Below are 19,983 nucleotides of genomic sequence, written 5' to 3'. Positions count from 1 at the left end.
TCACATATCCATGCCTGCAGAGACAATTTGGCATTCACTCCTCTCTTTGGCATTTCTACACGGCGCTAGATGGTATATTTGCATAAACACTAAAACAGTGATAAACCAAAAGGGCATAAATCACTGCAGCCTTTCAACATAACAACATAGAAAAAGGCCACATACCAACGGACGTTGGCATATAACATAGACTGCGGTATTTCTTCTTTTCATGAGTATGTGCCGCCTCAATAAATCCATTAAAAAAAAGTGACGCGCTCATCTCACAAAAATTTAATTTGCCTTGGAAATTACATACAGATTTCTGAACTGTGGGTACGCTCAGCCTTGGGTGCACACATCTTTGTGAACCACACAGGCACAATGCGTCGAAATTAATTGTTATAAATTCATCGCTAAACCTCAAAACTTTTAGAAATATCAGGTAGAATCATGGGAAGACGAAAGATTGGAAGCAGAAGACAACCAAAGATTGATGTGCTTCAAGCTATACTGATAACCTCTTATGAAATTCTTCTAGAGAGATTGGGCAACCCACTTCCACGACATTTGAGGATGATGGTGTTTGTTGCTGGATCTGGTTCGAAAATAAAGGTTACTCCAAGAAAATCTCTGACATGTCTCAACGTCTCAATACCATACGGCGTAAGCTTCCCCACACGAACCTTGGAAAAATCCTCTGGGCATAAAGCACAAAGAAGAAATAACAATCCCTGCAAACAATAGGGTGTACAAATTAGCTTCACCAAGATAACAAACTTTCACTATTCATCATCACAAACAGTGTCATCCTTTTATGCATTTCTTGAATAATTCACTGAACGAGCTGCTAAATTCTGAAATAAGTTAAATAAGTGCGTTTAAATTCATAATGAAAGAACTGTAAAAAGAATCATATTCAAAATGCATGCTTGATGCTTCCGTCTAAATTTCACACTAATTTCACAAAACATAAACATGAATCAAAGCATGTAAGCTGGTAGAAATATCAGGATGCTAGTAACTATTCGGCGATTCTTTCAAATTTAGAAAATGAGAATTTAGGTTGTAACTTCTATACTTAATGCATGACTATAATTCATTTTCTTTTGGAATATAGTTTTAAAATACACTACACTTTTATCTCCCTAACTGTTAGGTGATATCACTTACAAGTAACAAAGTGCTTTCTCCAATGCGCATTTTAGGTGTTCTAAAGATCACCATGGGCCAAAAGTTCTAAGATTCCTCCAAAGTTTTGAACTATACACAAAGGTATAAGAAGTAACTATCACAATGCCTAAAATGTAAAAAAGTCATTTAGATTGATATGAATAGTATATGTTTCTGTTATGGTTGACGAATCTGATTTGCACCATCTCTCTGCTTGGTAAGCTATATTATACCATGAACATCAACAAAGTAGTCTGCCTATGGGGTAAAAACACTGTTACGAAGCTTTGACCATGTTGCACTGTTTCAATCATGGACTTCAATATTCCTCAGGAACAGGTTGAACATATCCAACCTTATAAGATAGTTTTAATTTCAAAATTTCTCAAACTCATTTTTCAGACCTTATGGGAGACGTTCTGTTCCAGCATATATGAAGATATTAGCTTTCCTTTTGACTTTCATATAAAAAAATGCAAAGAAAAAGATATCAGGGCAATGGTTTATAAACAGTATAAACTTATTGCTTTACTGGTAGAATATTGCGACTTGATCTCTTCGTCGATTGGTTAACATCACATCTCTGTCGACCTAGTATAAACTTATATTGCTAGAATATGTTTTAATAACAAAAAAAACACACATTTAAGGGAATCTAGACAGATGGAAAAAAGTGTAAATGTAAATATATAGCCATACACACATGTATGAAAAGCAAATCTTTTACCATGTAAAACATTCTGCCATCAAAATCCATTTTGCACTCACAATATCCCCAAAGAGTAAGAAAGTTTGAAAGATACATGTTCTCATTGATATTGAACTTGGTCAGAGAAATTAGCACTATTTATGTACCAGTCATATTTTGACATTAGTCTCTGGAAGTAGTCATATTTAGCGGTCTCTCGAATCGTTTAAATTGCACTAAATTAGTTTTGCTAGTTAAATTAAAAACTTGAAATTTAGGAAACTCAGTTATCTTAACAAATTTAATCATTCACTTATAGCTAATAGTTATAATCTAAACCATAACAAACCATATCAAGAAAGGAATTCCATATTGTAATCAGCAATAGGCTTCCCATGATGCAAGTTTCTCCTTACTAACTCTCCAACATAAACCATAACCATAACTAAATAATTTCAGGTTCTTAAGAACGGAGCTCACTATCAACTTTTACGACTTTTTACTAATGCGTTTTTTGTTTTTGACATCTCAACTTCCCAATGACTCCTCATCAAAATGCTACTTCCACAAAACAGTGATTTTGCCAAATATTCTAGTCAGTGTTCCAAATATTGGTATCCAAAATATTAGCATTCCAAATATTCAATGATGTATCCAACAATCCAAATTAAATAAGATGATACACCCTCTTGCATTACACCCATCGATACTCTCATACCTTTAGCTTAGTTATAACAAAAACTATGGTACTCTCATGCCTAAAACCTGCAGAATTGTAATGAAAGAGTTGCCCTTCTTCTAACACATTTCAAGTAATAACCAAAATTACATTATACTAATGAATACCTGATGTGTTGAATCGACTACCCCTCCCTGCTCAATCTCCCCAAGTAGAATAGAAGCAGCTTGAATTCCAACGTCCTCAGGAGGCAATAACTGTGGTTTCTCCTCGGAATCATCAAAAGTCTCCATTTCATCAACTTTTGGATAACAAATCACCACATCTGCTGAGATGAAACAGCCTGAATCCGTTTCAGCAACCAACGACAGACCATAACCTTTAGATCTGCAACACATCAATGTTAAAACCAAAACACGAATACATATTGATTCTAATCCTTAATAGGATGGAGTTTTCTAGGGAGGACCTAAATTATCCATATAATTGCATGTTAATCAAAGATTACCGCAACAACATTAGTTCTGCTGCAAGAATTGTATTAATACAAGCAACTGGAGTAGGTTCTTGAATCTGAGGATTCAAATAACAAACAAGCAGGAAGCTTTTCCAAATTTCCAGATAAAATGTTTCCCAGAACACATTAAGCACTACTCATCTAGCTCCTGTCTTGCGACTTACCTACGACCACGATAAAATCTAAAGTGCTTTTTAGTTAAAACTTCCAAAATGGTACTACCATCTTCCCAAGTTGTATATAAAGGAGGATGGCATATTGTGCTAACAAGAGGATAAAATAATTAAGGAAGGAAAAAAGAATGAATTGCAACCAAGACTAAGATGAACTAAAATGCATCACATTTATAGCATAGCATGAGCTATAGGATCAGTATCAATTATAGACATTACATCACGTAAGTGAAAGAAAAATGTGACTGTTAGGTCCCTCACTGCAGAAATATTTACCTTCCAGCATTTGGCTCAGACCTATGGTCCTTCTCTATCCGAACATCTGGAAGGAGACGATTAAAAACCCCACGTGTAGCATACATCATACGATGATCAAAATCGGCAGATACCTTAGTGGTGAATGTTACCCCTCTAATTCTCTTAACCCTTCCTTCATCTATCCAAGTAATCGCCTGCAGAAGACATTTGAGTTGCTTCATAATTAATGTGGAAAAGAGAACAAACAGAATATATATATGGCATATACAATAGAATAGGGTGACATACCGAGAAGCTAGGTAGACTAGGAACTCCTAGAAGAATCTCTCCACCCCCAAGAGGAGGAGAACCCCTACTTTCGATTTTCAACTGCAATCCTTCTTTAGGAACACCAAAACGCTCAAGAATATGGAATGTTGTATGACGATATGTATCAACACTAGGATCTTTGGGATCATTTGTAATTCCTGCAAGTAGAGCATCATGTTTTAATTTTCTGAAGTCGTGTGCCAAACAAATGTGCATAATTATTTTCCAGTTGTTTCAAGGCATTAAGCATTGAATTATGAAGAGTAAACCATGTGCATAATTATTTTCCAGTTGTTTCAAGGCATTAAGCATTGCATATGCAAGTATGTTCAACCATTTAATGACCATAAACATAAGGGAAACAGAGAGTAAATAAAGAAACCAACCAAACCTTGTAAGGAAAAAAGGCGGTTTTGCTTATAAACCCAAAGTTTTACTACGATCTATCTAAAAACCCACCTAGTCCTATTTGATCCCATATATGCAAAATATTGTTGGCCTTCTTGTTTTGATGATGTTTAACAAACAATTTACCACTAATGTTGTTTGTCTAGTATTTGTGTTTTCTTATTTATTATAGACAAACAACGTAGTCGGAGGATGGATGGAATAGAGCTTCAACGATCATATCCAAAGGAGGTTGGCGGAATATCGGTGAAGCCTTGCAATTCAAAGTTAAAGATCAAGTTCAAGCTTCATCCGCATGTGTACCAAGTTGAGCTACAATGAAGATCAAAATCAAGCTTGGGTAATCTAAGTTGAGCTACAATGAAGATCAAAATCAAGCTTGGGTAATCTAGTTTAGATTTTATATTATGTGTGTTAAATACTCTAAGCTTAATATCATATACACACACATTTATTGGTTTCTTCGTATATATATATAGTTATATATATATACATAAGTTTTGGTTTCTATGCATATATATAGTTATATATATACATACATAGTTTTTGAGTTTTCATGTTTATAAATATGAAATCTTATATTTCATATTTACTATTGTGTTTTTGAAATCATTGCATAGAATATGCAATTTTGTGAAAATATTGTTTTCTTAGTTTTTGGACTTAACAATAACCATATACATATTTTATTAAGTCTATATAATCATTGTGCAAAGTTTCAAAACATGATTTAGCCTAAATGTCAACATTCACATGTTTACATTTTTGTGTTTTGGACTATTTTACAAAATGATGATTTTTCACAAATGGGAAATGCAATTTGAAAAATTCTTTTTGTAACATGTTCATTTACATGTTTATATACATTTTCCAAAGTTTCATTATTTTTGGACTTCATTTGTTATTTTTAACATATTTTCCAAAGTCTCAAAAATCAGCTCTAAAACCTGTTTTTCCGTAATATCAGTTTTCGGTCGACCGCACCGGTCGACCGATCATTTGATCTTTCATCACTGGGCGACAGAGAGTCGACCGCACCGGTCGACCGACGAAGTTCCTGCTCGATTCTCGGATTGGGACCTAGATCGCGGTCGACCGCGAGAATTTCCGGTCGACCGCCGCTCAATCATTTCTGTTTCCAACGACTAGTTTTGTTACCGTTGCTGGGGCTGTTTTTGTCATTTGGCTTGGGGTTTTGACTGAGATTTAGAGTGGGTATAAATACCCTATTGCTGTTCTCTTTCAATAAATCTAAGAAGTTTTTAAACAATGTTTTAAAACAAGGGTTTAAGCTTGTTTAGTTTTGGTTTAAGTTTGTTTTGGGTTTGCTATTACAAAGAGGAGTTTACATCAACTATTGAAGAGTTCATCTTCAACATTTTATCATCCTCTCTTTATGTTTTTAGAGAAGTTTCCTTAACTCTATTTCCTAGCATTTCTACTATTATATTTCATATCAATCTTATTGCTAGTTCTTATTGAGTTAAGTTTTTATTTATATCTCATTGTTACACACACCCACATGAGCTTATTGTATTTTCGAGATGTTGTAACCGAGCACTTGAGGGAGACACGGCTAGGTCCAACACTTGTGAGGGTGTAGAGTGTGATTGCAAGAGTGTCGATTGTAAAGTTTTCGGTTAGCTAGAAAGTCGAGTGTGAGGTGTAAACGTTATTCGGGTGAACGTAGAAAACCCGGTTGATAGTGGATTTCTCCCCGGGAGTGGGGAGCGGAGACGTAGGACGGAAGGTCCGAACTCCGTGATCATATTGCTTGTTTGAGTTTGTCTTTGGCGTAGTTGTTTTTGCATTTATCTTATATCGCCAATTGTGCATTACTCGTCCTTTTTATGATCCACTATCTAGTTTAGAGTATTTACCCTTGTGTTAGTTTTATATCCTTGCACATACATTGTCTATATCTCTTTGTTAGGATATATCTTATTGTTTATATATCCTTGCATATATTTCTATCATATAGGATATATCACCTTGTGTATATTGCATATTCTTGCACTTAACTCTTTGTATATCTATCTTGCAAGAATATATTTGTTAATTAGTTTTTAATTGGTATTTAATCGGATTAGATTAGCATAAGACCCTAATCACCCCCCCTCTAGGGTCTAACAATTGGTATCAGAGCTTGGTGCTCTTTGATTTAAGGACTAACCGCCTTGAGTTAAAGATCCAAGTTATCTTATTTGTGCTAATCTAGTTATGATTACATTAGTCTTGCTTGCATATTTTCACATATATATCATGAATATGAATATATTTCGTTTAGGCTATGAATCAAATATTGCTCCAAAATTCATTAATTTTTCCTATGCACAATGAGCTTCTAGATTTAAACTATTTGTTGAATCTAGAAATATCGACTTATGGGAAGTTATTGATTGTGCTTATATTGTGCCCACTTTGGAGATATCCAAGTGGAGCAATCATGATAAGAAAATGTTTTTAATGAACAAGCTTTTGCTAGAATTTTTGCTTAATGCTTTTGACTCATCATTTTCTAACAAATTTGTTCATTTTAATAGTGCTTACAAACTTTGGAAATTTATTGAAGCACATCAAGGGGACTTGGAGGCAATCCGACAAGCTTTGGAGGATTCTTCTTCAAGTTCATGTGGAGCATCATGCATACGGCCACAAGAGGATAACTCTTGTGTAGTAAGCGATTCTAATTCTGATAATGATTTATCTATTGATGAACTCGCTTGTGCATATGAAAGATTATCTCATGCCTATACTAAATTGTAAAATAATTTTATTGATCTTAAAAGCAAGCATGTAGATTTGAAATCCGATCATGAGTCGCTAGCTTCTAAACTTGATATTGTTGTTAAAGAGAATGTTATTTTGAAAGAAAACAATGAGTTATTAAGTTTGGAAAATAATAACATGTCTTCATCTATTGTTAGCTTAACTCATGCTAATAATGATGCCATGATAGAAGTAGAAACTATTAGAAATGAGTTTAGTTCTTTTAAAAAAGATCATGTTTCATCTACTTCTATTTCCAATGCTTGTATGCCTAACAATGTGTTGGATTATGTTAAAGAACACATATCATCTTTAGATTCAACCCTTAAAACATGCATTATAGATAATAAGAAACTTATGGACTTGGATGCAAAGTCTCGTACTACAACTTCTAAACCCGTACACTTTGCACACATGTATAGCAAAACTTATAAGTGTTCTATTTGCGGTCGTAAAAGCCATTTAGCTAAGTTTTGCTATGATGCACATAAATCCTCCAAGACTAATGTTCCTTGTGCATCTCATAAGGCTTCTTCATCACATACACATGCACATACTCATCATGTTCATCATAAGCATGCTCATGTGTTTAAATGTGATTTTTGTGGTCGATTCGGTCATTTGGCCAAAATTTGTTTTGATGTAAAGAGAGTTTCACATTTGCAAAATAATTTTAAAAGACCATCCATGTTTGCAAATGTTTCTAATGTTTCCCGTGCACAACCATTTGGTCAACGCAAATTATTTTAACCTTTTCATTGCACAAATTGCAATCGTAAAGGTCATTTATATAATTTTTGTTTTGACCACTTTCGTGCACCACATGCGTCCAAGAGGGTTCATAACCCTAGGGCTTTGAGCTTGAATGATAGGAGTCATGTCCCTAAACCTTTTGGTACCAAGAATACATGGGTACCAAAACAAATTTAAATTTAAACCAAGAATTTTAGTGTTTTATTTTTCTTTTTCTTGGTTTTGAAAAATGTATTTTAAACTTTTATGAAAACAATTCCTTTTATTGGTCAAACTCTTTTGTTTTCATGATTATTGGTTTTGTTTTGATGAGAGGTTTGTATTTATATAACCCTCCGGGTTTATTGGGTGTTTATTCTCAAATCATGTTTACCGGATGCTTAAATGTTTATATGGGTTGTTATTAGCTCAAGAGCTAGTTATGGTTGCCTCTCTTGATTTTTGAAAATCAATAATGGTTTGGTTTTATACTCTTAAAAATGATTTTTTTTTAAATCTATAGTTCATAATTCTTGTATGTTACTTTTGAACTATGAAAATTTTGCTTTGATTTGTTCTTTTGAATTCATTATATAAGCACAAATAAATATGCTTTATAATGTACTCTTTATGTGGTTTGATCAAGTTATACAAAGAAAATTTTCTTCTTTGATCAAACATTGTTTATGGACTCAAATCTTGATTTATGACTTCATTTGAGTGATTTGTTTTCCCTTGAAAACTTTTTTCATGGTTCTCATGTTTTCTCTTCTTTTGATTTCATAAATCTACCTATACAAATGGTTTTTATGTATGTGAGTGGTTTTTAGCATATTTTTTATGCTTGCTCACATGTTTGACCATAACGATCATATCAAATGGAGGTTGGTGGAATGTCGGGTTGAAGCCTTGCAATTCAAAGTTAAAGATCAAGTTCAAGCTTCATCCGCAAGTGTACCATATCGAGCTTATTGAAGATCAAGATCTAGTTTGGGTAACTTAGTTTAGGTTTTATATTATGTGTGTTAAGTACCTTAAGCTTAATATCATATACACACACGTATTTGGTTTCTATGTATATATATAGTTATATATATACATGCATGGATTTGGGTTTTTATGTTTATAAATATAAAATTATATATTTCATATTTATTATTGTGATTTGGTTTAACTACTTAGATATGAAACAAATATATTTTCATATACATACTCCTATGTTTCATTCTCTAATGTATTTGTGAAAATATCATATTCTTAGTTTTTGGACTTAACAATAATCATATACATATTTTATTAAGTCTATATAATCATTGTGCAAAGTTTCAAAACATGGTTTAGCCTAAATGTCAACATTCACATGTTTACATTTTCGTGTTTTGGACTATTTTGCAAAATGATGATTTTTCACAAATGGGAAATGCAATTTGAAAAATTCTTTTTGTAACATGTTCATTTACATGTTTATATACATTTCCCAAAGTTTTATTATTTTTGGATTTCATTTGTTATTTTTAACATATTTTCTAAAGTCTCAAAAATCAGCTCTAAAACCTGCTTTTCTGTAATATCAGTTTTCGGTCGACCGCACCGGTCGACCACTCAATTGTTCTTTTGTTTCTGGGCAGCAGAGAGTTTGTCGGTCGACCACACCGGTCGACCGAGAGCTCGATATTTCCTTCGGTCGACCGCACCAGTCGACCGACGAAGTTCCTGCTCGATTCTCGGATTGGGACCTAGATCGCGATCGACCACGAGAATTTCCGGTCGATCGTCGCTCAATCATTTCTGTTTCCAACGGCTAGTTTTGTTACCGTTGCTGGGGCTGTTTTTATCATTTGGCTTGGGGTTTTGACTGAGATTTAGAGTGGGTATAAATACCCTATTGCTGTTCTCTTTTAATAAATCTAAGAAGTTTTTAAACAAGGTTTTAAAACAAGGGTTTAAGCTTGTTTAGTTTTGATTTAAGTTTGTTTTGGGTTTGCTATTACAAAGAGGAGTTTACATCAACTATTGAAGAGTTCATCTTCAACATTTTATCATCCTCTCTTTGTGATTTTAGAGAAGTTTCCTTAACTCTATTTCCTAGCATTTCTACTATTGTATTTCATATCAATATTATTGCTAGTTCTTATTGAGTTAAGTTTTTATTTATATCTCATTGTTACACACACCCACATGAGCTTATTGTATTTACATACATAGTATATTAGGGTTATGAGAGATTGTAACATTGAGTTGTGCTTCATTGTGTTCTCATCTATTGTAGAGAACAAATTTATATTTGTTACATTGTGAGTGGTGTAAGGTTTTCGGTGAGCTAGAAAACCGAGTGTTGTGAAGTTTTCGGTGAACTAGAAAACCGAATGTGAGGAGTTGACGTTGATCGGTGATCGTTGAAAACCGACATAGTATGGTTGTAAACGTTATTCGAGTGAGCGTAGAAAACCCGATTGTGATAGTGGATTTCTCCCCAGGAGTGGGGAGCGGAGACGTAGGACGGAAGGTCCGAACTCCGTGATCATTTGATTGTGTTTGAGTGTGCTTTGACGTTTATTTATATTTGTGCTCATTGCTCATATCGTCATTGTCTCATTATTTATATGATCCACTATCTAGTTTATTTTGTTTACCCTTATGTTAGTGTACATATCCTTACATATATCTTGTATATCTCTTTGGTAGGATATATCATCTTGTGCTAGTTTATATATCCTTGCATATATTTATCATATAGGATATATATCTTGTTCTTATTGCTTATCCTAGCTCATATATCTTGTTGTATTTCATACTTGCTAGGATAACTTGTGAATTAATTTTAATTGGTATTTAATCGGATTAGATTAGCATAAGACCCTAATCACCCCCCTCTAGGGTCTAACAAATACAAAGTTTGCTTACCTAAATACCCAAAGTGTAGAACACAAGTTTTTTTTAATCATGTTTGTACAAAGAAATAAAAATCCCCCAAAAGCCCCTTCTCTCTTCCCTCTTCTCTTTAAAGAACCCAACCCTTAATCCGTAGTGGAACTGATCAGTCACCAGAGATCTGAGAGCTCTGATACCACCAGATCCTCTCCCTCACCATTTGCACCTGCCGCCATTGCCATAGGTTCAAAGTGGAGGATGAAATAGGATCATGGATCATAAGAGTCGTCATAGGTTCAAAGGTCGGTGGGTGATGGCGTGGGCAGAAGGAGAGGGAGAGGCTCTGGTAGAATCACATGTACAGGAAATCTGACGACTGATTGTCTCCACCGAGGTTTGGGGCTGGGTTCTTTTAAAGAGGAGAGAAAGATACAAAAGGACTCTTTGGGGAACTTTATTTCTTTGTACATATACAAAATACAAAATCTTGTATTCTATACTTGAGATTTTTAGGTAACCAAACTTTGTATCTTGGGCTTATGGGAACAAATAAAACTAGGTGGGCTTTGGGATAAATGAGAATAAAACTTGGGGTTTCTCAGCAAAAAACCCCCCAAAATTCCAAGATATCAGTCATCATCAACTACTTTTATAACTAAAGGAAAATGGAGTACTGTAGTATGAGCAGTAATTAGCTCCCGGTCCCACTGTTAGGCTGACAAATTTGTCCATATCAACTCAAAGAAGCATCCACATCAGCGCCCTATACCCGCTCCTTCTTTCCATCAGGTTTGGGAAAATAACAATATAATAATAGTTTCTCTTCTCATGAAACACTGACACATCATTCAATCCTTTCACCCACGTGAACTCTCTACTCAAGTCTAGTTTACAAAATTTGTGTAACACCCCTAAAATTTCTAGCAACTTATTATTTACGAAGTTTGATATAAGCTGAACGTTGATTAAATATAATATAATATAGTGGCACAGTTCATTTGTGGATGACTGGATAAAAAAAATCAGGGAACTTATAACTGAAGACGATCATAAAGGAGTCGAAATATTATTTTCAGGTAAGTACAAAACATGAGGTGTTACGAAAGAACCCTGTAGAAAACTCAGATACAAAGTTGAAACCTATAAGCATGTATAAGATGATAATTTAATAGTAGAATTCTTTTAGTTAAGGTTGATATTTTTTTCAATAATTGGTAATTAGAGGTTACCTGGGTATTAGTGTTAAATATTTAAACTAGCCCAAGCATTACACCTACCCTATTGTGTTCTCACTCACTAAAGCTCATTTGGACATTCGCCGCGTCTTCTCCTAATCAGCTCCTTAGTAATTTACGACCACCTGGACTTCCAGACTTCATAACTTTTGATCCAATAATCCAATTGAGATAATTCAAGTTTTGGTCAAAGATCTCTTTGATATCTATGTATTACGAGTTATAATTTTACTGCAGTGACTTTCCATTGGGACTGATTTAGAATGTTTGTGACTGAACAGTAAACTCTCCAGTTTCCAGGGTTGACCACCTGAACTTTCAGTGTCCATAGCTTTTGCTCCGATTGTCCAAAGAGAATGATTCAGGATTCTGTTGAAAGGTATCTTCAACAGCTACACTCTGGTATACAATTTATAGCCATATGATTTCGTATGAGGTCCTGAAACAGCTATATAAATTGACTGTATACTAAATTCCTGCACACAGACATTTCTGTGCGTCTATAAGAAAACAGTCATTGTAACTTTTATATCACAGATCAAATCAGTATGTTATTTGCAGCATCATGAAAATAACTGGTAGATCTATGCATCGATATAAAGATTCAATAATTTTGAAGTCAATTGGAGCTGCAGACAGTCAGATAAAGTGACTGATACACCAAAATCTTACTCTGTTTTGGTACAAACAAAAATTCATGGTTTCCTAAGAAATTAAGAAATAATTTTAAGAGTGATTCTACCTTATAAGTAGATATATGAAGTTGAAAGAACACAATAGAAAAGGAAATTTTGGTGTTAGAATTGTGTAACCAAATCATCAATAACAAATCGACTAGACCTCATAGTTGTCTAACTAGAGAGTCAAAAATGACACATTAGCATGAACTAGTTAACTATATTTGATAGTATGTGGTGATCTAATATATGTACATGGTATGAACGTGTAGGTTAACAATCCCAGACTTGGACGTTGAACTTGAGAATCCAACTCAGATAACCAGCAGGTAACAATTCCTAGGTTTTGTGTCATTTCTTGGAATTTTCGTATGCAACCTTTGTGCTACGAGCGCTACTTTACTTGTTTACATGAAAGTTCATGTCTGAAATACAAGTGATTGATATTCATATTTCTTGATTTGTGTCGCTCGACATTTTCGTGTTTTGAGTGATGATTTATATGTTTGGCAGTATCATTTAATAAAATCTCTTCAAAATTTGCGGTCATGCATTTTTCTTTCATGCTCTATTTTGGTGGACCATTGCCCTGAGTGAAGTAATGCTTCACCGGTGAGTGTATAAATGAAGGCATGTGTGTGATATAGTCCCCTAATTGAGAACAACTCAGAATCCTATAAATAGAGCGTGACTGTCAACTGATAGATATATTTGAGATTTTCAGTTCTGATATTTTGATATTCTTGCGCGTGTGATAATTTCCATTGATGCATTCCTAACTTTCTTTGTGTTGCCCACTAAGCCTTTCGCTCACCACCCATTGTGTTGCAGCATTTATCCACAGGCGACTACCCGAGCCAAAGTAAAGAACATATAGCACCAACTGATCTCTAGATATGAAGCGTTAATAATGATTCTGCAACGCATTTTGTGAATTACAGAATCAAGACCTTATGACTATGTAGTAGTTAAGTGCTGCCGTTGCAATTCTCCACTATGAAGGTATTCTGCATAGACTCTACTGTCAACTTTAAGACTCTGGGAGTTGATATGTGCACATTTAATATGTAATAGAATTTTGTTAAATTTTAAGATGGTATAATTGGGTGGGGATGTTACAATTTGAATTTTAAAAAAGGATGCAATGAATTCAATCTCTCAATCTCAAAAAATAAAAGGAAAGAGGATAAAAAACTAAGCTTTTCCTTTCCTCAACTAAAAACTCAACTCAATCTCAAAAAATAAAAGGAAAGAGGATAAAAAACTAAGCTTTTCCTTTCCTCAACTAAAAACTCAACCACCTTAGATCTAAAAAGATCTCTTTCATTTCCGACCTTTGTCCTTCGCACTTCGTCGAAAGACAACGATGACATGGACCGTACTGCGAGCTTGAGTTCTCTTTACGCAAAGAAGATGAGGATCTTTGGGCGATCTTGGGCTTGCACCTTCAATCTGTAAGGTCTCTAACAATTTTTATCAATTTTGTTTATTTTGACCAAATTTAGAGGAAATTACAGCTATTGATCTTGGATTAAAGTTTTTTTTCTTTTTATTTCTGTTAAATTAGGGTTTTCGTCTTCACTTTTCTTCCTTTTGCTTCAACCTTGAGATTGAGGAATTTTGAGAAACAAAGGAGGTGCTAAAATCTTTTGTGCTTTCTTGATTACATTATTCAGGTGAGAATTATAAGTTACTTCATAATCTCATTTATGATCTCCTTTGTTGCTTGAAATTAAAAGTTATTTTCTTATAACGTTTAAATCATATGGACTCTTCATTACTCAATCCCCCGCTTTAAGACTGAGACAACCTTTAGTGGCACCATAATCTCATTGCTAAATATTGCATACATGATTGTTTTTATTAAGAGATGCATTGTTTGATTTTCTTTTTTGCTAGTAGTTACTAATAAGAATTGTGACTTGATAGTCTGAAAGTTCAAAGTGTTGATTTTGTATTGTTTATGACAATAAGTGATCAAGTAGAAGGATAGCTAGTTTAAAGTTGCTTGATCGTAAGTTGTAACGAAGTTGCAAGTATTTTTTTTGTTAAAATTCATGTAATTTGTTGGATCATATTGCCGAATACTGTGATACTGTGTATTGCAATTTTCATTAATTATGTTGTCCTCTATAATTTTAAGGTTAAAATTTTGAATTCTAAGATAAACTCATATAAAGATGCTCATATGTGTATGTAACTCTTTATAAGCATTCTTCTGTGCAGTCATTCTAATTGATCTTTATTGTGGTAAATAAATGTTGGCCTTATGAGTTTGAGTTTCTATGTTGCCTCATTAGCTAATGCGAAGATAAGAACACATAAAGATATTTAGATAGTAATTTTTCAAAGATAGTTTAATAAAGACTGTGCCTTTCATATTACAAATTTTTTCTATGTTTCTGGTAAATAGGAACCTGTAAGGAAGGTACCTTAGGCACTTTAGAAAGATTACTGGGTAGGAAGCTTTCTCATAATATATGATTCCTAATCTGTATAATGTCTCCAGGGAGCACTTAGCCTAGTTTTCTATGATTTAGGAGTAATTTATATAATGCTTTAATTTTGGACATTTTAACATAAAGGGAGTCAAACTTAGAAAAGTATTTTTCTTATTTCATATTCATTTTAAAATTTTAACTATTTATCCTTCCAATGTGTTCATTGATGTCAAATGAATTTCGAAAATTCTTTTTTTCTTTCATATTGCTTATATAATTTATTTATATTTGACAGGTTAACGAAGATGTCAATGACTGAATTCTCGAGGACTTTTACATTGATAAGTCTGATTTTGCTTATGATTTAGAACTTTTTGGGGTTGTTTCACTTATTTCCATAACTGATTTGATCGATCCTTTAATCTTCCAATAGTTTTTTATTATTCTTTTCGTAGATCCATTCCTTCCTCACAAGAACAAAAACCAAGTAGTCCAGGAGACATAGGTACACCTCAACCAAAGGGGTGAGCACCTAATGCATCTAATATTTAATTTTTTTCATTTTGGCAAAAGATTATTTTATTTTGTATTTTTGAGCTAATGGGACCCTAAGTTATTGAGGAACCAGAGGTACAGAAGGAAGCATAACAAGAATGGAGAGGTTGGAGCCAAGAAAGATGAGTAGAGTATAAACACAGTTAAGGTTGTGTTTCTTTAAATTATGCTTTAATCAAACATAAGTTTTGCTTATGGATCTTATGCTTATGTTTTGATATACTACTTTCCAATTGAGTTGTTCAAGTAATTACATCATTTGGGATTATACATATTATAATGTTGCCTGTTCTTTCCTTAATTGTTGTCAATTAGGTTCACTCTATTTATTTAGTGCTCTGACGTAATTTAACTTTTAGAAACTTCCTATACATTTATGATGTGAGTTTTAATGTTTACATGAAAATGTTGAATCATTTTTATAGTCAGGTTGTGTCAATATTGATTCATATTTGCTTTGAAATGTTTCCATTTAATTAAGGTGAACTTGAGATGATTAGAGATCTGTTAATGAGAATTACTAGAAAAAACAATTAGAACAATAAAACTTTCAACATTTTTTGTATTTTTACTTGACTTTTTAACTTTTTCACTATTAATTAATTTTTCTCTTCTCTATATTTTGTCTATCTAAAATTAATATAAAAATAACCTTTTCTAACTTTAATCATTCACTTACAACCTTACTAGTTTTTGTTTAATTATTTTGTTTTTGTAATGAGTGTATGGGCACCAAAAGGCCTCCAACTATGTTGTCATTGACTTCATGATCATCAATCATGAAGATGCTCTAGACGCAATTTGTAGGGTTGGATGGTATGTAGCAAAGCCTGTTGATTTTTACGATGTTTGTGTTTGAGAATTCTTTTTATCCTAGTTTGTACTATTTTCAACCACCCGCTAGAAAGAAACTTAAAGAATAAAAAAACTCCATGCGTTAAGATGTAATTATTTTAGCACTCTTAATGATCCAAGCTTGTCACATTGCAATCTCAATTTCATAATTTCTTTGTTTATTGAAAACTGATCTATATTAGCGGGTAGATGATGATTTTTTTGGTAAAATGCTTAGTAATAGTAATTTTTTAGCCAATTTCTTTTTTTTGTGTATTATGTTCCTGTTAGGTTGATAAAACACTATTACATAGTAATATAAAATGGATTTTTTTTTTGCAAGGGCATTTATCAAGATGATAGTGTTGACTCTATTACAAGGTCATACAGTAACAAATTCCGGATAATAGCATAAACATGTTATCGTTTAGATACAAAAAACAACAAAAAAAAAATCTATTTTTAAAGGTGATAACAAAAGCATATGACAATTAGGTTCACAAATAATCAAAACATATATGCAAGCCGTACAATGAACTGTACCTTAATCCAATTTACATGATATTTCTAATGCAACTGCAAGTACTCACTCTGTCGATTAGTTAGCCTTATTGTCTATAATATTATTACAGTAACTATGTCACTGCATGTTGATATTTAGATCTTACAAGATAAACAGGTGAGAAAAATCTTGCACATATTAACACTTTACTCCTCTGCGTAACAGACTAAAAGTCAAGGCAATAAAGTAATGACAAATGATGTCTTATTTACTCGTAGTAAATCAGGAAAATCAATATGGGATTGATGGGTGTAAGATAATTGTTGTTTATTTCTGTGTATTTAGATAAATTTAGAGGTTATTTGGTACATTTACATTAATATATACGCAACTGTTTTAACATCTTCTGTTTTTTATTTAAGAGACATAAACAATTGAATTTCTGTGTCACTACTCCTTCATGTGAATATGAGACTAGAAACATATCTATCCATAACAGATACCATAAACTATTATTCCATTATTTATTGGAAGTTTAAACAACTTTATATGCTAGTTTTAATTGTTTCCATAAACAGAATATCCGTCAATTATTTCTATAAATAAAACATTAAATATAATGAAATAAATAGATAAATGCTTATACTAAAACAATTTTGTGAGATAAAAAGTAACTTCTTTAGCTTGAAGTTGTATAACATAAGAAAGTATCTCATAAATTTGAAGTTGTGAGGTTTAAATATATGTAAGGTATTTATAAGAGAATTGGACTGTACAGTAATTGGGTGAATGTGTGTGTATTGAAAATAAATGGCTACAATATTCAAGTGATTGTTCTTATTTATGGTAATTGGAAATGTAATATTTTGTGATATCCGAAAAATAAGTTGTTTGCTGTGCTTTGCATAGGTAAAATACTAGTAAAACTATAATGGTGGAAGTGATCAAGAAGAAAACGTTTAAACTACCATGCCATGGAACAATGAATGAATCACGGACTTATACAGCAAGAGATTGTGAAATAGTAAACATCATAAGCCCAAACAAAGACCAAAAAGGGAGGCAAATGCATTACATAATAAATAAATAAATAGTATATCCTAACTCTACAGAACTCATATGCTAAAATTCATCAACGAAATGAAGAAAACGAGAAAAGATCAAACCTTTAAGCCTAATAGAGAGGGGTTTCTTCCCTCTTAGCCCAAGAACTACAAGAGGCTCCAGAAAGTAACCAATGGATCGACCAAGACCGCAATCATGCACCAAATTCCTCCCTCCCATCAAAACTCCAGGCTTGTACTTCAGCTTCGTCCCTAAATCCCAACAAATAATATGAAAAGACAGTTAACTTCACTAAACTCAAACACCGACTTCAAAAGCCAAAACCCTAAAAGCAAACAACTTTCATTTACCGGTTTCATTGATTTCGACCTTGCAGTCATCGGAGATCTTCTCGATGAGGCGGAGCAGCGAGATTTCGTAGGACCTGAGCCCTGGCGGGGTCTCGTTTGATCGAATCTCTTCGACGATGATCGCTCGATGAGAGAGAGTCGAGAGGAGGAGACGCTGTCTGAAATGGCGACTGCCTTTGAACCTCATGTATGAAGTCTTCTCCATTGATTGAGTCTGAAGGCAAATTTTTTCGATGGAAAATAAACGAGAAAGCTTGGTTTTTGGGGGCAAATTTGTTAAGCCAGAGAAATAAAAGCTAGGGTTCGGTCGGCTAATAAAAGGGAAGAGGAGGCCGACGGTTTTGTTGTCCAAACGCGGGCAGGGAAAAATTTTCCAAAACCTCTTAAAATTTGGGTGTTTTGTACAAACCCTAAATGCTGTAAATCAGAAAAGATTTATGTAGATATTATGGGGGTATTCATTGGAGTAAATTTAGGGATATTGAGATAATTTTTAGAACAATATTTTTTTAATGCTATTTATTAGGGTAATCAGGTATGGAGTTAACTTTATGGTGTTATTGGTTTGTTGGGATAATTATGGGATAAACACTCCATTTTACCTAAAATTACTCTAACTATATAAAAACCACACCCTCAAAATTACCCCAAATTGCTTGCTAGAACAAGATGGGGGTAATCTTGCCCTAGATCCTTCTTCCAGCGCCTCTTATTCCATTGCGTTCTTCCAACGATCTCTTCTCATTCTTTCATCTCCATCACCCTCTCACCCTCCCATCGCGTTCTTACAAGTCTCTTCTTCCATCGCGTTCTTCCAACGTCTCTTCTTCCATCGCGTTCTTCCACTGACCTCCCTCTCGTCGCCGGCAGTCTCCGTGGTAACTTCTGACGCCTCTTTGCAGCAACGTCGTGTTTGAATTTGTCACTGTCGAGGTACGTGCTTGACCAAATTTGGGGAGATTTGATATCCTACTTGGCTTTAACTTCTAATTTTTTGTGATTTTTTAGTTATATTTCTGGAAATTTATCTGATAAATCAAGATATTGAGAACAAACATGGAGAATCACTTTTGGTTAATTTTGGGTTTCTGTAGCAAGCATGACTTACGAAAATTTGTGGCAAGTTGGGTTTCTGTGGCAAGCATAATGAGTGATTCTTCCTCTATGAAAAATGCCCCATCTCGTGCTTCAAGTTTAACATTGGCACAATTATTGACAGACATTCACTCTGAAAATTTACGTGTCTTTTTCTCTTTGATCCCATATCACAAGTACAAAGATTAGCTTTATAATCTTGACATGATGAGAGCATCTCAGAGTTGACACAGAGACTTATTAGAAAAGTACTCATTTCCTTATTAGTAGTAACTACTAGCTAATCATTATTAGGTGGGGGCATGATTAGCTGGAACTGAAGAAGAGAGATGGCTAAAATTTTGGTGTGAGATCAGAGATCCATGTGCCTGATAAATTTGTCGTTGTGGCAAGCATATAAGACACACGTTGAAAAATTTTAAAAAAGAATTTGGTTTCTGTTGATGTTGGGACTGGTTTTGTTCATTGGGCTTGCGTAAGTTTCTGTAGTGCTAGGCATTGTTTATGTAAACATATGGTGGATGAAAAATATGTATAGAAGAAATATTACATGTAGGCGTTGTTCATTGTAATTTATATGTAAACTATAGATAAATATGTATAGAAAATTAAAAGTTGTTAGTCATTATTTATGTGAAACATGTGATGTATCATGTTTGGATTGATTGAAAAA

The 19,983-nt window shown here is 33.6% G+C and overlaps 1 protein-coding gene across 1 annotated transcript; it reads right to left on the bottom strand.

Moving 5' to 3' along the window:
* Positions 113-18,539, bottom strand: LOC109830251 (probable RNA 3'-terminal phosphate cyclase-like protein). The gene is made up of 6 exons (XM_020397466.1): positions 18,216-18,539; positions 17,967-18,116; positions 3,756-3,934; positions 3,486-3,661; positions 2,687-2,906; positions 113-713 (listed from the first exon to the last, which is right to left on the bottom strand). The coding sequence occupies exons 1-6, from the start codon at positions 18,418-18,420 to the stop codon at positions 504-506; spliced, it is 1,140 nt and encodes a 379-aa protein (XP_020253055.1). The 5' UTR covers positions 18,421-18,539; the 3' UTR covers positions 113-503.

This window comes from Asparagus officinalis, chromosome 2, assembly GCF_001876935.1.
Source record: "Asparagus officinalis chromosome 2, Aspof.V1, whole genome shotgun sequence".
Classification (NCBI taxonomy): Eukaryota; Viridiplantae; Streptophyta; class Magnoliopsida; order Asparagales; family Asparagaceae; genus Asparagus; species Asparagus officinalis.
This window is presented reverse-complemented; position numbering and strand designations above follow the sequence as displayed.